The sequence below is a fragment of the Pyxicephalus adspersus genome, chromosome 12 (genome assembly GCF_032062135.1).
Source record: "Pyxicephalus adspersus chromosome 12, UCB_Pads_2.0, whole genome shotgun sequence".
NCBI classification, from domain to species: Eukaryota; Metazoa; Chordata; class Amphibia; order Anura; family Pyxicephalidae; genus Pyxicephalus; species Pyxicephalus adspersus.
The window spans coordinates 27,610,102-27,632,588 of record NC_092869.1 but is presented as its reverse complement, the minus strand read 5'-3'; the positions used below and the strand labels follow the sequence as shown (position 1 = coordinate 27,632,588).

Here is a 22,487-nt window from a genome sequence, read left to right as displayed (position 1 = left end):
CACTACCTCTTAATGAGGTACTACTACATTAGGAAAAAAAAAACAGATGTGTCTTTTGGTTCTGTCACTGTAAAACCAAACTGGTCTGTTAAATATACCATAGAAAGCTGGGGGAGCTATATCACTCTATGACAGAAAGGTTCTGATTTATTAAAGCTCTCCAAGGCTGGAGAAGATAATGCTATCTTGAGAGAACCTGGCTGATCCAGCAAACCTGGAATGGAGCCCCTGGAGAACTGGCACTATCAAAAAAGGTAACCAATTTAGTTAGTAAACCAAAGACTGGTAAGCAATATATTTCATTTTTGTACTTGTACATTTTTGTAATTGTACTTGTACTTTTCTTGAATTTATGGTGTGTGAAGTAGGATGAAACAAGTTAAATGAGATGATATTCTCACTACAAACTCATAGAAATGTTACAAAATCAAGTTGGAGTGCTTCTTTAAAACTCCTACATACCATACCATATTCATGGAATTCCATTATTTCCCAAGATCCTTGGGCTTAAACATCAAAACTTCTACATGTTTTATGTAATAGCTTTATTCGTCACAAACAGCTGCCGGAGACCTGTCTATATGATTATATTTAAAATGCTTCCTGCTTGTCCTTTTTGCCGGCATAGTGTATTTGAAATGACAGAAGAGAAGAGGGGGACAGGATGTAACCTTCATCTTTAATTTCTGTGTGATACTTAATGGCGTTTTACATGAGTTCACGACCTCAAGCAACTATTCATAGAAAACTGATGGAAATGTGGTCACCCTGAAGCCTCATTTTATTGCCAAAGTAAGTTAATTCTTTTCTCCTGCTGGGACTGGTCAGACCCCACATTTACAAAGTACAAGCAACAAAGGCATCTCATTTAAAGTCCAAGGACCACCACCTGCTTTTTTTTAATTCTCAAAGATGCTGTACAAAAAAAAAAAATTAGATCATAAAAAATATCAGAAAGCATTGGGATCATTAATAAAATATAAATGAAAAGATCAGAACACACCACCGCTTTTAAGTTTCCAACATATCTAATGGATTAAAATGAAAGGGAGAAAAAAGCTTTTTCGAATAAAATTATTTCTAAAGTGCAAGTGACTTTCATGTGAAGGAACATGTTGCACCATTTAGAAATCTCAATGCAAACGATTGAATTCTATTTGTATTCCACAAGGTTAAGGGCACTTTCCTCATCGTGAGTCTTACTTTTTAGTCTGATGGTATGGTAAAAAATAAAATGGAAATTTAGTTAGGATTGCAATTACAATTACTAGTACATTTCAGTCTTAATAATAAACGCCCCTATTATGCTCAGAAATTACGTGGCACTAATATAAACATGGCAATAACGTTTTTTTAGTGGCTCCTGGACAAAAGTGAGCAATTTGATTTGCAGGTACTGCTTGACCAAATCCACCTGCAGTTTAATATGCAAAGAGAAAATAAAAGTCTGTGGCAGCACAGAGTTGAAGTCTCCATCTCAACCACTGGCTATCTCTGCCTGCATTCCCACTGCTTTGTGCATCCCAGAGACTCAGACATGTGAGGAGGACATCACTGCCCATGAACCAGGTTAAACGTGAGCACTGAGGACTCACATGGAACCAGTCATGGTGGTGAATGATGTGTGCTTTTCTTAATGAGATCTGTTTTGAATACTGAGGTCACTGCATGCCTTATAAAACCAATAGGAACATGAATTTAAACTGTTTTTTTTTTCCTTATGACATACTAGGCTAAAGTTCTGCTAACTTCCATTACTAAGTATTTAGTAAGATTATTATGTAGGCTTCCAGAAAAATGGCTCCAGTCTTTAGCACAAAACCTTCATCTTTCCCTTTCACGTCACCACCTCCTGCAATGCCTTATAAAGAGGAAAGGAGGAGATTTTTCTTGGGTGTTTGGATGCTCACTTTAAACCTGTTTGCAATTTGCTACAGAACTAGACTGCAATTACTTCTGCTGTAACATTAGCCTTCTTTGAAAGCTAATAAAAAATAATTGCACAGACCCCTGCAACATAACCTGGATACTGTGATGCCAGACTTTTCTTTTCAAGGTTTTATGATTATTATTAGCAATATACATATGGTAAAATGCATGTTATATGTCACAAAGATCCAAAGGAGTGTACTTTTTCCAGGCCTCATTCCCACCAGATACGGTGCAGTGTGGTTCACTGTGCTACACCTAGTGTGAAATACACAAGGACATGCACAGAGAGCATTGCCTGATTTCCCCACTTATGAGCTGTGCTGTGTTTTGTCAATTCATTGCTATAGGCATTATTATCTGTTTTCTTGTACTGTCCTATTCAATGTAATGAATAGGGGCAGCATCCAAACCTGGCTGAGCTGCCCTGCATTAAAGTATAACATGTGGCAATGAACTTTCTTTTGTATCAGAAACAAGACTTTACTGGAGCTGAGGAAAATGTAATATTAGGCAGAGGCAATATCAGCCCTCCACTGGTAGGTACGATAACTGAATTAATTTCCATCTAAGCTGATGGGAGAGAAAAGAATGAATTACAATCTAAGGGATAGCAAGATGCATGATGCTTAAGTGGAAGTCTGGGAGCAGGGTATTTTTATTATGTTTTAGTAAAAATACTCCCTCCAGGGTCTATTTATTTATTTATTTTTTAGGTAGCCTTGCACTACCCTTTATGAAACATTACAAAGCTGTACATTTTGGCTTGCCATAGAGAAATATAAACGGTTTCCAAAAGTGACAGTTTTACCTTAAGCAAACAAATAAGTTGCAAATATAATAGTAAATCAAGCGCAGATGTTTGAAAAACTGTCACAGTTGGTTGCCTGGGATTACAAGCAAAGACACAACAAAACCAAACCCATTGCAGAACCTCTGGTGATTAAGAGGCAATCTGATATACAGCAGGAAGGTTCTTGATTGTGTTGGCACCTTGCTTGACAAATCCTTTCATCAGTTTGTTGTGTTTTGGTTTATGTATCCTTCGAGGCATATAAAGAAATTCTTTCTGCTAAATACAACTGCCAAAAGAAAGTTCAATCACATTACTACATAAATGCATTATTTTAAGCAAAGACTACAAAACAGGCATTTAAAAAGATGCAGATTGTTTTAAATGCTATTGCTGCATTTACTATGTCATAGTCATAGCTGTGCTTGTTAGTATCACGTCTGAGTAGTTGAGAAACTGGAAAACAGAAAAGAGAACTAGTAGAAAACATACAAGAAAAATTTAGTACATGTGCTATAAGTTCAGTATCGGGGCTACCATTACCAGATTTCTTCTGCAAGTGCTAGTTACTGGGCTGTATCACTTATCAATACATTTTGATTCAAAGACCCAGAACATGCAATATAATAAGGAATATCAGAATTTCTATACATGTATACTTGTTCTAGGTCAGTGACTCAAAAAGGATAAACATGACAGACAGGAATCTAAGATTTTCTAAAGGAGAGGTCAACAATAGGGGCCGACCTAAAGTATAGTTAGGTCCATAAATATTTGGAGGGACTTTTTTTTCTAATTTTAGTTCTGTACATTACCACAATTCATTTTAAATGAAACAACTCAGATGAAGTTATGTTGAGTTGTTTCATTTAAAATCAATTGTGGTAATGTACAAAACTAAAATTAGAAAAAAAAATGTCTCAGTCCAAATATTTATGGACCTAACTGTATGTAGTCTCTAATAATGAATTTCCCTCATTTGTTCTCTTAGATAAAGAGTTGTGTTATATCTCTTTGATAAGACCACAGCTTCCCCTACTCTTTACATTTTTTCAAATGGTCTTTTGTAACCCTGAACATGCTCATTTTAGGTATACTATATTTGCCTATTTCTACTTGTCTGTTACCCGATACCCCCTTGCCAGCCAAGTCAAAGTTTTTTTCTGTTCAGGCCTGATTAGGGAGATTTCCCAGAGATGCAACAGGAAGTGATGGAGAATTGGTTACCTGTCACCCCTGAAATATTTCCCCTCACCTCTTGTTTTTCTCTTAATTTCTATCTTACTTTCTATCTAGCTACAAAGTTTAGTTTTTTATATTTAAGATTGAAAATATTATAACATGAAATTAAAACAAAAGTTCATTCCCCACAGCCAACCATCTCACGTACACAAAAAAATCCCAAAAAACAGTTTATTCTGTGACAAAAATCTACAAAAAGCACCTTTAAAAACAAGCACAAATGTCTTACTTTGTCGTGCACCTTAGGTGACAAACTGAACATTTCTTACAATCTGTTTTACATGTCCTCAGCCCAGGAAAAAATCATCTTCATTAGTCTTAGCACAGCTGATAGAAAGAGTGATGATGGCTTAGACAAATGGTGTCTCCAATGAGTATGTTTGTGTGATAGGAATACGAGAGTGAGATGCAGTAACACGTATGCCTGCCGTCTAACAGAGCCGGGGACTATGATCCTGAAGATATGACTCCAGATTACACAAATGGTGTTTTACTTCCACTGCCTTTGTCTGCATGCTAAATATGTTTAAAGTCAAACAGCAGTTTTTGGATGCTTGCTCTCCTGTCTATTACTGGAGCGGGCTAGGTTGCAATTATTTATATCCTTCTAGTTTTGCTTGTTCTATGAAATGTTCAGAAAAACGCTAAATTATGTACAATGTGATCGGTCTTAATTTCTAAAAAGAAAATCCAGAGGAATGTTTATTTTTACTGCAGAACAGAGCATTTCAGTGTCCTTAAATTACCTGTAACTTCCACCTGACAGGGAAGAGGAGCTCAACCTGTGTTTAGTGAACTACACATTAAAGGTATATCAGTTATATCCAACTGAGTGCCAAAGATTCAAAGCATTTCCCAAGTTATTTCAAACTCTATCACAGTGACAAGTGACGTGCAAAAAGATAGGTTTCAAATGAGTTTTTTGCCTCCGACAATCAGTGGGTTAATACATTCATACTGAGTAGAATAAATCTGACTAGTGTTCTTCACTTTAAAAAACTTGGGCAACAGCTGACTTTAAATAATTCTGAGACTAACAAAAATATATGTTAAAGCATATCTAAACCCATAATTTAGAATAGATAGAGGAGTTCAATCAATAACACAGCTCAACAAAATAAAACATTTTTTTCACTTGCCAAGGATTTTTTAGTATATTTAGTGTATTTAAGGTCTGCTGAATTTAGAAATTACATCGTTTCATTGAATTGGCTGTAGTTCCTTTGATGCAGGAATCAGAATAGACGATTTTACCAACAACGAATGTTAACACAGCAGATTCAATCTTTATTTACACCGATGTTTTGCAGACGACCTGTGCCGTATGGTGCTGATGCTCTCAAACCAGTGTTCAGTACACTCCCTGATATTCCTGTATCCAACATGGAGGATATACAGAGTTTGGAGTGTAATCCAGGAGCTTGCAGTGAAAGTGAATATGCAGGAAGTGTTTCATCAAACCAGCAGTTCTCCCAAGAAGAGCTCAATGATTTAATACATGACCTAAGTCTGTCAAAGCAAGCATCTGAACTTTTAGCATCCAGGCTAAAAAAAAGAAGAAAAAAAACTGTGCGAGACTAGAAGTTACAATAACGGTTTATAGGACAAGAGAGGTGACACTCCTACCATATTTCAGTGAAGATGGAGACTTTGTGTACTGTTGTAATATCCCTGGACTACTAGCCTATATGGGAATACCAGAATACCGAGCTGAAAACTGGCGGCTTTTCATACACAGTTCCACTTTTGAAGTTTGAAATCTGTTTTACTGCATAATGGCAACTGCTATGCATCAATTCCAATTGGTCACTCAACAAAACCTAAAGAAGAATATGAAAATATCACAATGGTCATACAAAAGCTTTGCTATCATGAACACCAATGGTCCTTATGTGTTGTGGGATAGTAGAGCAAAGCAGGAACACTGGAAAAAAAGGACATGGATTCTAAGGGAAAACATGAAAAAAGGTGCAGCGAACATCATTAATGAGCCAATGGTTGACAAAGAACAAAATCATTCTCCCTCCACTACACATAAAGTTGGGATTAATAAAGCAATTTGTTAGAGCTCTGAACAAGGACGGTGATTGTTTCCAATACATTTGTAGATTCTTCCCTGGATTGAATACCCAAAAATTAAAAGCAGGAATCTTTGATGGACCCCAGATTGGAAAATTCATAAATGATTCAAATTTCACAAATTACATGACTGATACTAAAGCTTCTGCCTGGCACAGCTATGTCATGGTTCTCAAGAACTTCTTGGTTAACCATAAAGCACAAAATTATGAAGAACTGGTACAAAAGTTGCTATTAAACTTGTTACATTAAAAATGTGGGTGCTACTATGAACATAAAGGTACACTATCTCCATAGCAATTTGCAAAAATTTTCAGAAAACGTTGGCGATTTCAGAGAGGAACAAGGGGCGAGGTTCCATTAAGATATAAAGGTGATGGGAGAGAGGTATCAGGGCAGATGAGATAGACACATGATGGAAGACTACTGCTGGAGCCTTGAACGTGATTGTCCTGATCATCAGCATAAAAATCATACAGAGTTTTTCAATGACTTCATCTGAATGTTAACAGCGATGGCCACATTCTGTGTCCTAGGTTCATACTTGAGTCAAAGTAGTTTCCCATATTCCTAGGTAAAATGTAGTACCTTGGTTTATATTGAGATCAACTTATAATTAAGCATACATGAAACATACAATTTAGGGTGTAATTAGGGATTCAAGGAGATCTGCTTGAGGTAAACAATGTTATTTTTTTTTGTTTGTTTTTTTTTTTAATTAAATAATAAACTTTTTAAAACTACTTTAACTTTCTTGCACTGTTATTATGTAAAACAAGATGAACGTTTAGAGTGCATTCATATACCATATGTTCATAACAATTTATACTGCAAAATAGTGTAAAGCTTCCAGCACGGCAGCACTGATATAGCATGGATCTTGTGAGGCATAAATAATGTACAATTTCAACGTATAATTATATGTTGTTTGTGGTTTTGGATCTTTACCAGCTGGAAAAACGCTGATTTTCTAACTCTTACTATATTGTATTTTTTTTGTTAAGGAATCTCCTTTCAAATAACTCCATCAACAAAAATTACTTTAAACACTTGTAATGATAACATAAATTTAGAGCTGGGATCAGTAATCTGACCATTATAAGCTGTTGATGAGCCAAAAATCAGAGAAAAAATCCAGTGGTTAACTTCTATTTCATTGACCAAGGTTACAGCACTGCTTCCATTTTAACATACCCACTTCCCCTTGATTTTAAAATTGGAAATATTTGTAAAGCCTATAACTCCAAACAATACATTTGCTTCCAGCTGCCATGAAATATCTGTAAATACATTTTTAGTTAGCCTTTTCTTTACATTTGCATTCACCTATATAATACCTGAGTAGCGATGTGCATACAGGAGCTATGTGCACCATGGGAATTGTAGTTGCTACTTGCAAGACTTTTCTTTCCTTGCCGCTGTGTCCCTTGCAGTGTTCTAACGCGCTGATGACTAGTCAGGAAATGAAATGCAAATACGCAATCCATCAGCTTGACGAAAAGGTAGAGTTGAATCTCAAGCAGAGTAATATTATTTTTGATTCAGAGAAGGACAAAACAACAGCTGTGACTATTCTGTGATTTAAAGGCACTTCCATATCAAATTTTCTTTGCCCAATTCCATTTAGTAAAAATGTGTTAGAATATGTAGATACTTGGCACTCATACACCTGCGAACAGCTAAAGTATACATTAAAAGGTCACTTACACAAGCTGAAAAGGAAATCATATTTTTAAAGCACTCTGGTAAATTGATGAGAAACCACAGGCAGACACACAGAATATTTTTAAGTGCACTGCAAATCTAAAATAGCCAATTGTTTATAAGATAACAAAATTTGCCAACTGTTATAAAATATTAGTACTGATGACTCTAGAAAGACTGGTGCACCACAAATACCTGGGTGGAAAATGCCTAAATTTCTACACAAAGGGAAAAAAAGGAAGAAAGACTACATACACAAGCCAGATAATTGTCGCCAGAGTGACAGTTGTCTCAGGCGAGAATCTGACATGTACAGCGGTATCCAACATCATTCATCAATCTGTCAGGGTAGATCCATGAACAATGTTCAAAAACGACTGTTATGATTGTCAATGGAGGGAAGCACAGTTGGGTTCTGCTCGCTCATCCTCCCCCTCTCCTCTCCATAAAGCAAGATGAGGGCTAGGTGTAGAGTGTTCATTCATTCATTGTAAGCTGCTACATGTGCCATGTTTGTTCTTTGATCTAGATGAACCTAATTTTCATAAAAAGAAAAAAAAAGTGATGTATGTACATCCAGAGGAAGACAGCATTACAAAAAATGTTTCGAAACTGAATTACTTACCGAATGTGTAGTATTTTCAATTTCTTACCAGGGCAGGACACAGTGTTTTTTTACAAACACAGTTTCTGCTCTATTCCATCAAAGCATATTTTTTCATCTTTTACACAATGAGCAGTAAATTATGAAGCTTTCTATACAATTGAATTAGCAAATCTTTTAAGTTAGTACCAGAACAAAAATCTCAGAGTGAAAGCATACAAAAAAAATTGAATTAAATCACAAATAACTTCAAGCCAAAAAGTCCAACAATAAAATCACAATAAAGAGTAAAGATGAGTTTGTGCTTGCTGAAATATACTACTATAGTTACACTTTAGTTGGAAATTGTTACAGAGACTACATGCCTCTTTTGTGTCTCTCTACATCCTCCAAAAGCTAAAGCTCAATTTTACAAAACAGCACACATGGGATTTGTAGTACTGAAATTGACAACAATAGTAACATTTTACTTGGTGTACTTGGTACAGTTGAAATAGCAAGACTGCAAACATCCAGTATGTATTTGCTAGTCAGACGTAGCATACAAATGTGTGTTGTGCTGGACCATCTGCCCGTAATATGCTTCTTAAAAGTGATTTAAAAATATATAGCGAAATATAAATACAGAGCAAGCTGCCACATACCAATATAAACATGTGCAATTACAAGGTTTAAAGAAACACAGATTGAGAGCAGATGTGACGGAGATGAAAACTCTGTGTCAGAGAAGTTGACATAATAACAAGATGGGTAAAATTATAGATCTTGAAGCTACAAAGGATTCAAACTGTGGGCATTAGTTATTGCAGCCGGAAAGCCCTCAAAATAAAACTACATAGCCATTTAAAATGAGTATAATTTATAGTCTCTGTAATGGATAACAAACTGATCTCTGACTGTAATAACTCCAGCAGTGTAGATTATCCCTCCAACATTTTACAACAAAATATTAAATTATTACTGCTTACTGGAGTTTTCCCCTTAAACACTCTGCAAACTGTTTATAAAATATTCTTTATGTCACATGCATAGTTTTATATGGACTGGTACTGTAGAATATGTCAATCAAATAATGGTTCTCCTGCTAGGGAATACCTACCTTGCAATTGCCTAGACGTCCATTGTACTTCTTATGTTTCCATATTTCTTTTGCAAATACTGACTTTCAAAAGTTGATATTTGCATATTCATTAGGGACATCTGTGAAATTCACTTGATGATTCCCAGGCATGTTAATAGGTTGTAGTATGTGGGCATACCTGTTCCCTGAGATTGAGGAAGACAGTATTATTAAAGGCAACAGAGTATTTGAGAGTGCTATGGAAGAGTCAGTCAGTCCAGGAAACTAATGTGACCTTTAAAGAAAAAGTCATAAAAAATTCAACCTCAAGGAACCACTATTAACCAGATGTTTTATTAGGAGCCTTCTCTGTAAGCCAGGCTGAACCTAGGAGAAACTATATTCTGTATGAACGTAGCCTTAGGCTGGGTACACACATGCAATAGTTGTTGTTGGAAACGATCTTTCACAATTCTTTCCAATGACAAAAGACTGAACGGTGCATGAACGAGTGTTGTACATACTGGACCATTCTGCTCTATGGAGAGAAGAGGAGAGGGGAGGGTAAGAACAACAGAGTGGCAACCCGCTGTGCTCTCTGTGGATCCACCAGGACGACAAGCAGTTCATACACGCCAGATTCTTGTCCGATATGAGCCCTGAGGCGATTCACTGCATCACATAAAAAAAAAAAAAATACTGTCTGGTACTTTGTCTAATCCATGTGTCTTATACTAAATCAAGTGCGCTGAATCCAAATCTGAAGTCTGATTCTGCCTAGGACGTCACAAACTTAAGTTACTTATGCGTATAGACACGATTAGCTACATTCTTTCGTTTCGCAGTTACTTTGTAATCTCTATACATAACTAACTTTTGCCGCATAGTTTCATGACATTACAAAAACATAGTTTTATGTTGCAACAACATATACAATTACACATAATTCACCTTGTTCAACATACATGTATACTTCAGAAGTTTTTAAGCACTTGCTTTTGTTTTTGTGGCTCTCCACTGTCTCCCGCTGCGGAAACCAGCAGTAGTCAACCATCATGTTGGGGTTGCACCGGCCTCGATATCCTGTTTCCATAACAGAAATATCCCTCTCCTTTTGTTATTCACTCACATCACCCACATTTTGTGGGAAGTCGTCAAGATGGGAATGTAAGAAATTAATTTTAAGTAACATTCGGCAGCCAAGTTGATGGTATGCTTTTAGCATGTTGTTTACGAGTTCAGCATGGTTTTCAGCTCGCTGGTTGCCCAGAAAGTTTTGTGCAACTAGCACAAATGAATCCCAAGCAGCAAGTTCAAGTGGGTTGAGTCTGTCTCTGAATGTGGCATCACGCATCAAATTATGGATTTGGGGACCAACAAAAATGCCTGCTTTCAGTTTAGCATTTGTTATACCTTTTCCAAGCTTGTCCTCCAGATACTGAAAACCCATACCATCACGATCCATTGCAATTACAACATTTTTCATTAATCCAAGTTTAATATGAAGTGCCGGAAAGGTAAACTTTCTGTGGATCAATGAGTGATTTATGCTTCACGTTGTACTAGCCAACAGTGTGTTCAGGTCTTGGTGGCCATTCTTTCACTTTGTAATGGTTGCTGTCATCACGACTGTTCCACAGGCACAGAAAGCACATATATTTTCTGTATCCCAATTGCAGGCCAAGAAGGAGTGCCACTACTTCAGGTCACCACAAACGTTCCACTTGTGTTCTGAATAGTTAATCAATTTGAAAATGATCTCCATGGATTCTTTTGTCTCTTTCCTTCCCTCGGCATGAGCAAGAGGAACAGAAGGTTTTACGTTACCTTTATGCAGCAATACAGCTTTCAAACTTGCTTTGCTCGAGTTTATGAACAATCTCCGCTGCTCTGGTATGTATTCGCAACCTGACTCCATTATCAGACCACTCACATCGGTACAGAAGCAAATGTCATTTTTCAGCTTGTAATAACCTGTGAACTTTGTGTGACGATCACGAAAGTGTGAAGTTGTCTTTCCTTTTTGTAGCAAATTCCACTCCCTTAATCTGGAGACTAACAGTTCAGACTTTGACAAAGAAAGGTCCCTTACTAGATCATCTAAATCCGATTGGCCTAAAAAAAGGGCTTACCCTCTTCAAATTTGGGTTCATAACATTCATTAACATCGACATCATCTTCCTGTTCCTCATCCTACATGTCACTGTCAGTAACAACTGATGTACTGGCACTGGATTCTCTGCATCATGTGGCACTGGCTTCAGAGCAGATTCACAATCAAAATAGAAGATTTTCGACTTTGTCTTCTTTGAAAACCCAGCAATTTTACTCATACAGAAGTAGCAGTCTGAGTGATGGTCTTTTGGCTCATGCCAAACCACAAAATCAGCAAGACATTTTAGTCCTTTTATCATTCAACCATTGTGTTCGCCAACGTAACACACCTGACAGCAGATATGAGGTGCCCAGCTTTTATCCTGATCTCCAATTTCACATCCAAAGTAATACTTGTAAGCAAATCTAACCCTCTTGGTTAGGTTCTTGCATTGATCATACGGGGTATATTTGCCACAAATGTAGCAAAAATTGTCCAGTTTATTAACACAGCTGTGCCTACTCATCTTTAGCTCAAAGCAGACTCACTATGATCTAGCCATACTATCCAATAAGATGGTTTCGCACTAAAGACAAGTCCTTGGTCCATCTTGCCTTATATACCTATTTCTGACTTCAGCTCACTGACTTGCCTAGACATGCCCAGCCGCTGCTGAAACATGCATGCCACCAGGGTGGCGTGATTCAGCTGAGGCGGCAGCTTGCATAGTGGTAGCTGCAACTGTTATAATGTTCCCATGTAAAAATACATTACCCAATTACCTAGTTCCCATGTAAAAATACATTACCAACATTTGAACAGTATAGCACACATATAACTTAAAATCTGTACGTGATAGGCAAATTCTGAGTTCACATTTGGAATCAAGTAGCAAACCCAGTAGCAAAATTGTTGTGGTGCAGTGTTATCAGATGAGAATCATCTGATGTGAATACGTAGCCTTAGGATGTCATTTATTTGTCATGAAAATCTACAATTCAGTTTAAGTTACACAACCTCTCAATTGTTTTCCAGTTGTTTGTATATTTGGTCAAATACCAGAAATAAATACAGTAGACTACATTTATTAAATAATTAAAAATAAAAAGAATAGTAATATTAGTATGACGCTGGTCTCCCAATGTTCTGTTCAGTCATTGTGAGATACCATTATTACAAAGAAACAATTTATTAATACCAAGTTAAACGTCATATTGAAACACAGCTAAACAGTTAAAACTCTATGCAAAGTACTGATAAAACGTATTAGACAGTTTTTTCATCAGAAATGAGGAAAGTCTATCATCATATTTAAGAAATATTTTTTTTTTTAACAAGAAAGAGGTTTGACATAAACAAAAAAGAACATGTACAATGTTAGAACAAATAAAAGTTATAGAAATCCAGCAATATTAGGTCACCAATTCAAATCTGACAAATCAAAAGTGGAGAACACCAATTAAAGCAACAACACAGATTCTCTTATAGAAACTCTGAGGCAAAGCTCCCATCTTCCTTGCTATGCCAGCCACTTGATTAGCTACCTTTGCTGCTCTCCCCTTGACCCCAATACAGGTCTGCACTATAAGTGGCCCCTAGTCTAAACTGTAGTTGGTGCACTAATCAGCAAATCCCAATGTTGCATATTTCAAGCATCGGGCAGTAGAGCATTTGCAGGATGTCCCGAGATATTGTCAATGGCCAAATAAAGTTTAGGCTAGTCAGTCAGGTGTCACAGACGAGAGTTTAAAGCTTATGCATGAGCAATGCAGCCTACCAGGTACCCAAGGGTGTCCTGAGGTCCCCAGCACAATACTATTGAACAAGCAAGAATCACCTCACTATACCTGGTGCCATTTTCCCTCTTTTTTCATACATTTTCAGCCTCAACAAAGAATCAAGTCCATCCAAATGATGATGGTTCGTAGCCATATTGTTGTGGCCAGTGGATCTACAGGATCTGCTTTGGGAGTTCCACCAAACCTCAGTGTACGGGTGCACTTATGGTTCATTCACTCATTGTCTGTTGAAGTATTGTAAAATACTAGTAAAATACCCAAAATAGAAAATCAGCAAGGAGACAGGAGCCCTAAAAAGTACACAAAAGTGCATAAATCTAAATTCCAAAGTTAAAAAACAATAAAAAACAGAAGCTTTGCTCAGTCTTTCACAAAAGACAGGACCCCCAAATGCTACACAAATAATGATATATTCAATTGTATTACAAATTTCATCACCCACCTTTTTTTCGGGTATTACTAAATGAATGAAGACTTCAGACAAGAGATGCCTGGCACAGTGAATTTTTTGGTCATTATTATTTACTCTCCTTTAAACCAGACAATATATAGAACAATGTATGCCAGCACTGCATACTTATAGATATCCTTTATTCATCATAAGAAAACAAAATGATACACAAATACTTGACCAGCAAATGTGAGGAACTGCTGAACCACAATATAAGAAACCCTAAAGTATCAAGAGACAAATAGTTTCCTAGTCACAGATCCCAAAAGTCTTAATTCTCCTGAATTTCCACATATTGTTAAGAACTGCCAACTACGGCAAATCTCCTTCCTCTTGTAACCAACAAAATTTCTGTTTGTATGTATGTGCCTAGGCCATCTACTGGTTACAATACAAAAGGCAGAACGAGAGGTCTTCAGATCCACAAACGTCGAAAGATCGTAATGAAAGTGAAGGGGACAGAACGCAGCGGGGTGCCACTCTATTGAATCTAGTAAAGGAGCAGCAGCAGATAGCAAGTCATGTATTTGCTCACTTGTAATAGCAGCTAACTTCTTCTCACCATATTTGAATGCACTTCACATTTAGGCTCCCAGTGGTAGCCCTCTCTCTCCCAGTCTAAAAGCCGTGATATTAGCCATTTTAATTCATTGTAACATCTAAAATCATGTAATTACACTAGTTGTATTTAACTCTGGGCACAATGTTTAGTTTGCATTTTTTTAAAATCATTAATATTTTATTTAACTGCACTAAATGAGTACATTTCCTTACTTTAATACTTACCAATAAATTCTATACACTGTGCTGGAAATTATAGTAAGAGACGGACTTCTTGCACCCAGCTGCACTGTAAAGGTGTCAGCAGCAAATACCAGTTCCAGTGTTGTGCCTCTCCACTATTCTTTTGCTTGTCATCAAAGGCTGATTACTGTAAATGGCAAAAAAGGGGGACTACCCAAAACAGGTGTCTGCCTGTATGTTTGAACAGCAGCTCACTAAATAAAATGAGATGTTTTTTCTATTCTTCATTTACAATGAACAACCTATGATGACGCTGTGCTTTTTAGACAGCAAAGTAGAGGAAATGGGGTGAAGGTATGACACCGGTGTCTGTCAGAGACAATGTTTTTATGCGTCTGGAAACCAAGAGTGCATCCCCACCTCTATATTCTGGCAGAAGAGTGTAAACAAGTAAGAAAATATTTATTTAACTGCAGTTTGAGAGAATAATTGTTTAAAAGTTTGAAAATTGTGCCCCGAGTTGGCCTTTTGAAAATACACTAGATGATTTATTAATGAATACAAAGCTGCATAATTTGGGTCTTACATACCTGCCTAGAATTCAGCTCAAATTTTTATGTAAAGTAGAGCAAAAAAATTCAAGAGAACACAGCCAATCATATAAAAGGCAGAAAAATTAGTAAGCACTCCACTTTTGCCTAGCAGTGGCGAGGAACAAAAATATTCATTACATTTAGTCAATATGAAAAGACATAATAAAGCGTGAACAGAAATAAATTTTCATCTACGCTTGCTTTTATTTTTTAAATCTCTGTGAAGTCATGGATATTTTTTTTTCACATGAAGACAATACAAACATCATATCTCCTATTTTTTCTTTTAAATTTACGATCCCTTTAAGTGCAAAGAAATAACCTGAAGTAACTACTTCAAAAGTCTGAAAAAAAGATTGTATTCATGAAACAGAGATCATCACACAACATATGGCACAGACAAAGACAGGATGAGGTCTGATTTGTTCCGCAGACTTGTTCCAGTCCTCTGTGTCCAAATAGTCATCGATGCCTGGCTTAGCCATATTCAGCATATGAAATCTGAAGGCATGGCAGTAAGTGGCATGAAAAAGGCAATGACATAGGAAATTATCTGCAGCAACTCCAAAACATTCAAACTCCAAACATTTATGTTTCTATTTATTTATTTTATTTTGCTTACTTGTACAATATCGTTCCTGCACTTTAGCAGATAGTTTCATCGCCCAATGTAAAGTTATCTTATTCTTGAATGTCCTTGCTTTCAGGATCAGAAAAGGTTTCCGATGACTGATTCAACTGACGCAAAACAGGAAATCTGAATGGACACGATCATCATATTATTTTTTTTTTTAACTAGAAAGAAAACCTGTGTACTCTGCAAAACCTACATATTGGGCACCAGTCTAAAGAGGGTATGACTACATTTTATGTATTTTCACTCTGGTCCCCATACACTCAGGGTGCTCTATTACGAACTGTGGCCAAAGATTGTATTCTTCACTTTGCCTCTGACACTTGTGTTTCTTTACTGGCCAAAAAGGCCATCCATCACACTAAGGGGCAAACAGGGAGGATTTTGAAGAAGAAGGGGGCTAGTGTCTAGCTTTTTAGAATAATAGTTTGCAGAATAACAGGATACTTTGGCTTTGGGTACACCTATAACAATAACGACAGTTTCAACCAAAGTGCAAAAAAGAAAAGTGCACACTAAAAATACAATAATCCTCTAAAGCAGCCTTTACTTTTTTGGTGTGGGGGATCCCTTATAACAAAATTTCAGGTCTTCTGGGAACCACTGCAATATTTACTATATCCACAGCTCAATGTACATTAGGTTGGTGGGAAGAATGCCATCACTACAGATAGCCAAAAAAGATTATTGGTGTCACTTAAACTCATCTGAGAGCCACAAATTTCTCATGCCTCAATGAACCGCTAGAAACCTCTGAAGGAACCGTTTGAGAAACTCCATTAATGGTTCCAGTGAACATTTGCATTTTATTTCATTGGAACGCAGTGCAACCAGTAGCGGGTAATATCCCCCAGAATGGATTGCGGTTTCTCCTTATGCACTGGAGTTTGTTACATATCTTGTTTATAGATGCATTTTGAGGTATTTATTCATAAAATGCTTTAATTTTTTAGGAAGTTCCTCACTTAGCTGTTATCATTGACCTGCAGCAACAAAAGACTACACAATTTTGAATGAATTCTTGGACAGATGGATAAAGGTAAATATAAAGAGGCACAAATGCTATAAAAAATTAATTCTGAATAACAAATCTACATATTTTCTAGCCTGCATATGGCAGTGTGTTTAGCACACCAGTTCACAATGGGGGCATTTGTTTACTAACAAGTAAAGCTCTATCAATATCTAACCAAAATGGACAAAGAGGACACTGCTCCCTAGAATTTACAATCTATATGAAGCAAAATGTGTTAGCTGATAAAGGCGAGCCAGTCCGGAAAAAATTAATAAATGCAATGAAAATATAGGAACTGGATTAACCAAGACTTTCAGTCAGGGTTTTCTCGTCCCTAGTTGTGCATTTTGTAAAACTATTTTTATAGCATAGACATGTCAATGGCTTTAGCAAGAAGGCTTTTGTTGTATTTTAATGAACAAAGACTTGTTTTCCAAAAAAAAAAAAAAATATTATTTTACACAACAATAAATAGCTGGACAACAAAAGTAAGAAAATAAGTCCATATGAAATATTGGTGTAGCAAACCCAGCAAGACCCGGCTAAGACCAGCAGGCTGCCGATGAGCGGGAAAGGTGTGTAACAAACCATTTGTGGCAGCTCTGGATAGCAGGCCGAAGGCTTTGTGAAAGCGCTCTAGTTGAATAAGATCTAATATGTGCTTCTAGCAACAGTTTTGACAACAAGCAACAGCACATGATGCAGTGAGACAGTCATTGTGACAAGAGCTTATTCTTTTTTTATTTTTATTTCACTGGAAAGGGGCAGTAGTGACACAGAGAGAAACAGGAGCAAAAATCAGTACACAGATGAACACATGCAAATTACTAGGCTAACTAGAGTGATGCAAGGGGCTATAAATCATACCAGCGCCACAACGCATAATAATTGTAACTGTGTGGTCTCTGAGTTGATGACAGATCATCCCATCTGCCAGTGTGCTTTCCTTCTCTAGGGATAATAGATGGTGGGAGAAAGGAGAGCAGCAGGAGAAAGTCATCAGCCTGTATTCCCAGAAAGGATTGGGAAGTTTCAGCAAGCAAGGAATGTCCACTGACATGGAAAAGCAGGTATTATGTGTGTGTACATGTTTATCTTTTCATATACAAAAGGAATACAAAACTCCAACCCTTAAAGCCAAGGTGCTCAAATTATTTTAAAATGTCTATAATTATAAACAAGAGTCAAGTTTGATTGACAATTCCACAAATCCCAGACTGCATGAAGCCCTGAACTATGGGAAAATGTTCATTTTAATAAATATTTTATACAAATACAGACACATAATGTCTGTATTAACTGTACTGTTTGTTTTGCATTGGATGTGCAGCTGTGTGCAATGTGCAATGTGATGGATTTTGGGTCATTTTTTAAAAGTTTATATATTTTCAGATTGATCTTAAAAAAGAAAATATATTAAAGTATAAATGAACATTTTACACATATCAAAAGATTCCCAAAGCTGAATTAAACCACAACAGACGGTGGCTCAGGGGTTAGCCCTCTGGCCTTTGCAGCGCTAGGTCCCAGGTTCGAATCCCAGCCAGGAAACTATCTGCATGGAGTTTGCAGGTTCTCCCCGTGTCTGCGTGGGTTTCCTCCGGGTACTCCGGTTTCCTCCCACATCCCAAAAAAAACATGCAGTTAGGTTAATTGTCTTCCCCCTAAATTTACCTTAGACTATATTAATGACATATGACTATAGTAGGGACATTAGATTGTGAGCTCCTTTGAGGGACAGTTAGAGACATGACTATGGACTTTGTACAGCGCTGCATAATATGATGGCGCTATATAAATATTGTGTGTGTGTAATAATAACAGAAGTACTTGCGTTATGGTTTTGATTTGTCTAAAGAAAACCTTGGAGGAAGCGGTCCAAAAGTATGTGTCCGTGTTCTGACCGATTTGAATTTGTGTCTAAATTTCATTCTGAACTCATGTTTTCAGAAAATTTGCAATAAAAGGTTTGGAAAATGTGAAAAGAAGACTGGAGCTACACCTGTTGGCATCATATAAAAATAAATTATATTCATATGCAAATATTTCTTATTTACCTAACTGAAAAAAAGCAAAAATAAAAATGTTAAAAAATATATTTTTACTCGGTACCATAATAAAAATGTAAAACCCACTAAGCATACAAAAACAAATCAACTCTTTTACTTTTCTTGCTAAGTGCCCAGGAAGCCCTCTAGTCAGGCATGCACAAGTTTACATATAAATTTTATTGTCCGAACTCAGCCTCTCATTTTCAGGAAGCTAGGGGGGATGTCAGACCTCCAATTTCTATGCTATGCTGTATTTCTTCTATTGGCGGTCAGGTTTACTTTAAAGCAGAACTCCAGTTTAACATGAAAAATATTCAGTGTTACTTTTATTGCAATGATCATTTTAGTCTGATGCTGACCCTGCATGAAGGTTATCTCTTTCAACAGATGCCATTGCTCTTCTAGGTTTATTGACAACTAGCATTATTTATCAAATTTACAAAAGTTCATTATGGACACACTGGGCCTACTAAGGACACACTGGACCTAAAGATAGATTGAAAACCTGGGTGATCCAACAAACCTGGAATAGATTTTCTTAAAAATCATCTGCTATTAGTTGGCAAATGTTTTCAACTCAATCCAGGTTTGCTGGATCACCCAGGATCTCAAATGATAGTCTTCACGAGTCTTGAAGAGCCTTAATAAATCAGACCCACTGGCTTCAATGCTTTAGATTATCAGTGCCAAGTCTGAAAAAGAATTTTAAAAAATAAAACTGGCAATAGTTAGTAATGACCAATGTTTTAGACTTTTAAATGCCATTCAGCTTCGATCACTTATAACACAGATTCCAGTAAACTTGGCTAAACTTTTATGGATAATTCCCTCATTACATCTGTTCTAATACGCATGCATGAGGAACATAACAAAAAATAAACAATAAAAAATACACATATAAATGTGTAATCCTGTAAAATAAAGCTAGGGTTGGTAAGAAGTCCTGCCAACATAAGTATTAGCCAGTCGCACTAAAACATTGGCAACTCTCCCACTTCATTCAGCAGTACAAAGTAATTGTGTGCCATAACCTTTATATAATAGAACTGTCTTTCCAATGTAAAAAGCATCATGTATACTTACATAAACAAAAAAAAAAATCTCAAAAAAAAGGTTTAACACGCACAAGTGACTCACAGAATGTTAGTGATTGAGGAAGGCTATTCTGCTGAATTACCATTTTCTACAAAAGCTTGCATTATCTCTTAACACTGCAAGCTAAATGTTACTGTAAATATATAGGCTACCTACTAAATGTCCTTTTTTAGGAGCTCCTTTCATCTGCGCCACTGGTTCTTACATCTCCAAAGAATACTTGCGAAGATGTTGTTTAGGCAATAAATATGGGTCACCTTCTAGAGCAGGGGTGCCCATACTTTTTTGGTTTGCGAGCTACATTTAAAATTACCAAGTTAAAATGATCTACCAACAATAAAAACTTGGACTTAATAATTCCTGTATGCGGTATTGTTTTTTTTTTGAAAGACAGGGCTCCGTGATCTACTCACATTGCCATTGCGATCTATCGGTAGATCGCGATCCACCTGTTGGGCACCCCTGCTCTAGAGATAATTGTATCTCATATGACTTAAAAGAGCATGTATATCTATTCCAAAAACATGCGGTTAGGTTACCTGGCTTCCCCCAAAATTTACCTAACACTGTGCTAATGATATATGACTATGGTGGGAGATCAGATTGTGAGGGACAGCTGATGACAAGACTATGGACTTTGTAAAGCACTCTGTAACATTTCGGCATTACATAAATACTAATTAATAATAATAATCCTGCACTACACATAAGAAAGCAAGCACATAATGCAGCATGGCTCAATGGCTAGCACCCTTGCCAATGACTGGCTTTGGAAAAAGTACATTAGAATGTAAGGTCCTCTGTGGGACAGGTAATGACTATGGAAAAGCTGCCTAATATCTTAGCACTTTGCAAATACAAGATAATAAAATCTATAGACAAAACAGTACTGGATACGTAAAAATGTGCAAAACCTGTAGTGACAGAAACATGGACAGATATCCTGGAGAATACATACAGTAATTTTTAGCAGGACATCAGCAATGGAGAATATACCAGAAAGCACTGAAACCACTGGATTAGCATGGCAACCAGAAAAATAGCATTTTTCAGAAAGCAGATTAGCAATGGAAGCCTATTCCTCCATACATGAATCTTAATTGAACCCCCCCCCCCCCCCCAAGCTCAGTGCAGGTGGTCCTAAATCCTAGGCCAGATATTGGGAGAGAATAAAGCAAGTACAGAGTCTGTGGATTCCTGCAGGCAGAATGTGGTACTCGGAATGTAGTGGGTTTTGTCTAATTTTAGACAGTGACTGACACACCCATTCTGTGGTCTGAGGGACTGAAAGAGAAGAGTCAGATATTTCTCTGTGGGGCACACAGTAAATTGCTACTATTACATACCTCGTACTCTGATTCCAGTGTAAGCTGTTTTTCCTTATTTTTGATTATGTCAGCTATGGCTGGGTCTACCTGAAATTTAAATAGAAATTAAATTAGTATTTTAGAAGCTATATTTTACTTGTAGTTTTAAAAAAAGGTTTTATGACATTTTCTTTACCTCAAATTTGAAATCCTTAGGGAAAAAAAAACACCCAAACTTGCAACTATTCAGTACAAACATTTTATTAAATATAAATACAGTTGCACATACACAGACAGTAATGCCTCTACACTGTAGGTTCAATTTACAAACTGTTTCTCTTGCTTGGATGTTAATTTCTTGATACCGTGTCTTACATAACTCTTAAATCATTCACCCTGCTCCATAAATAATGTTTTTTGACCATTACCAGTGCTAATACAACACTGTCTGCCTTGTTTTAATGAGCATTATGATATAATCAATGTAAAAGTCATTGCACAAAGCCTGATTTAGTTCTGCTTTGACTAGTATTAATACTAGTTTAATGAGGAAAGCAGGAAAGGAGTACTTTAAGGTAAGATGATGAGAAAACAAGACAGTTAAAGAGGCATTCCGTGTGGACAACTATTACATGCCTAATTGATATTTACATTTGCAAATTGAACATTGTTTCAGGCCAGGTCAGGTTTACTTTAAAGTAGCTGTAAAGGCTGCAAACTTCAATCCCTCCAATGTTACTCACAGCAATAGCATTTAAAGTATTAAAAGTGAAACATTTAAAAGAACTCCAAAGTACCCATTTTTCACTTTATTTTCTATGCAGCCACATGACCACAAATCCAGGAAATGCATGTCAGGTAGCAGGCATGGTAACCTAAAAAACTATTACATGGTGAATAAAAAAAAAAAAAAAAGAGGGACGTGAAAAGACACATAAGCAGTTCTGAGAAAACAATAAACATGGCCGTTTCTTCAATCAGGACAACATCAACAATCAACAGCTTCCAAGTGCTGACAACACTGTGGAGAATGTGATTTCCATTAGAGGCTGAACAGCAATGTTGGCACAGAAGCAGAAATTGGTGACTTTAAAGAAAACATCAGGACCGTCAGGTACATTTCTTTGTTATAATGGTTTATAAGAAACAGGAGCATACTTAAGGTTGATATATATATATATATATATATATATATATATATATACCTTTTAAATTTAGATCCTCAATAGGTTTTTATGAGAAAAAAGGCATACTTGATTGATATATATATATATATATATATATATATATAT

The 22,487-nt window shown here is 36.6% G+C and overlaps 1 protein-coding gene across 1 annotated transcript in view; it reads right to left on the bottom strand.

The window, feature by feature from the left end:
• COX16 (cytochrome c oxidase assembly factor COX16) overlaps nucleotides 1-22,487 on the bottom strand; it is a 49,590-nt gene that overhangs the window by 3,629 nt on the left and 23,474 nt on the right. Inside the window, exon 3 of the mRNA XM_072428805.1 lies at nucleotides 21,235-21,303. Within this exon, the coding sequence (XP_072284906.1) occupies nucleotides 21,235-21,303 (69 nt within the window). The remainder of the gene's footprint in view (nucleotides 1-21,234; nucleotides 21,304-22,487) is intronic.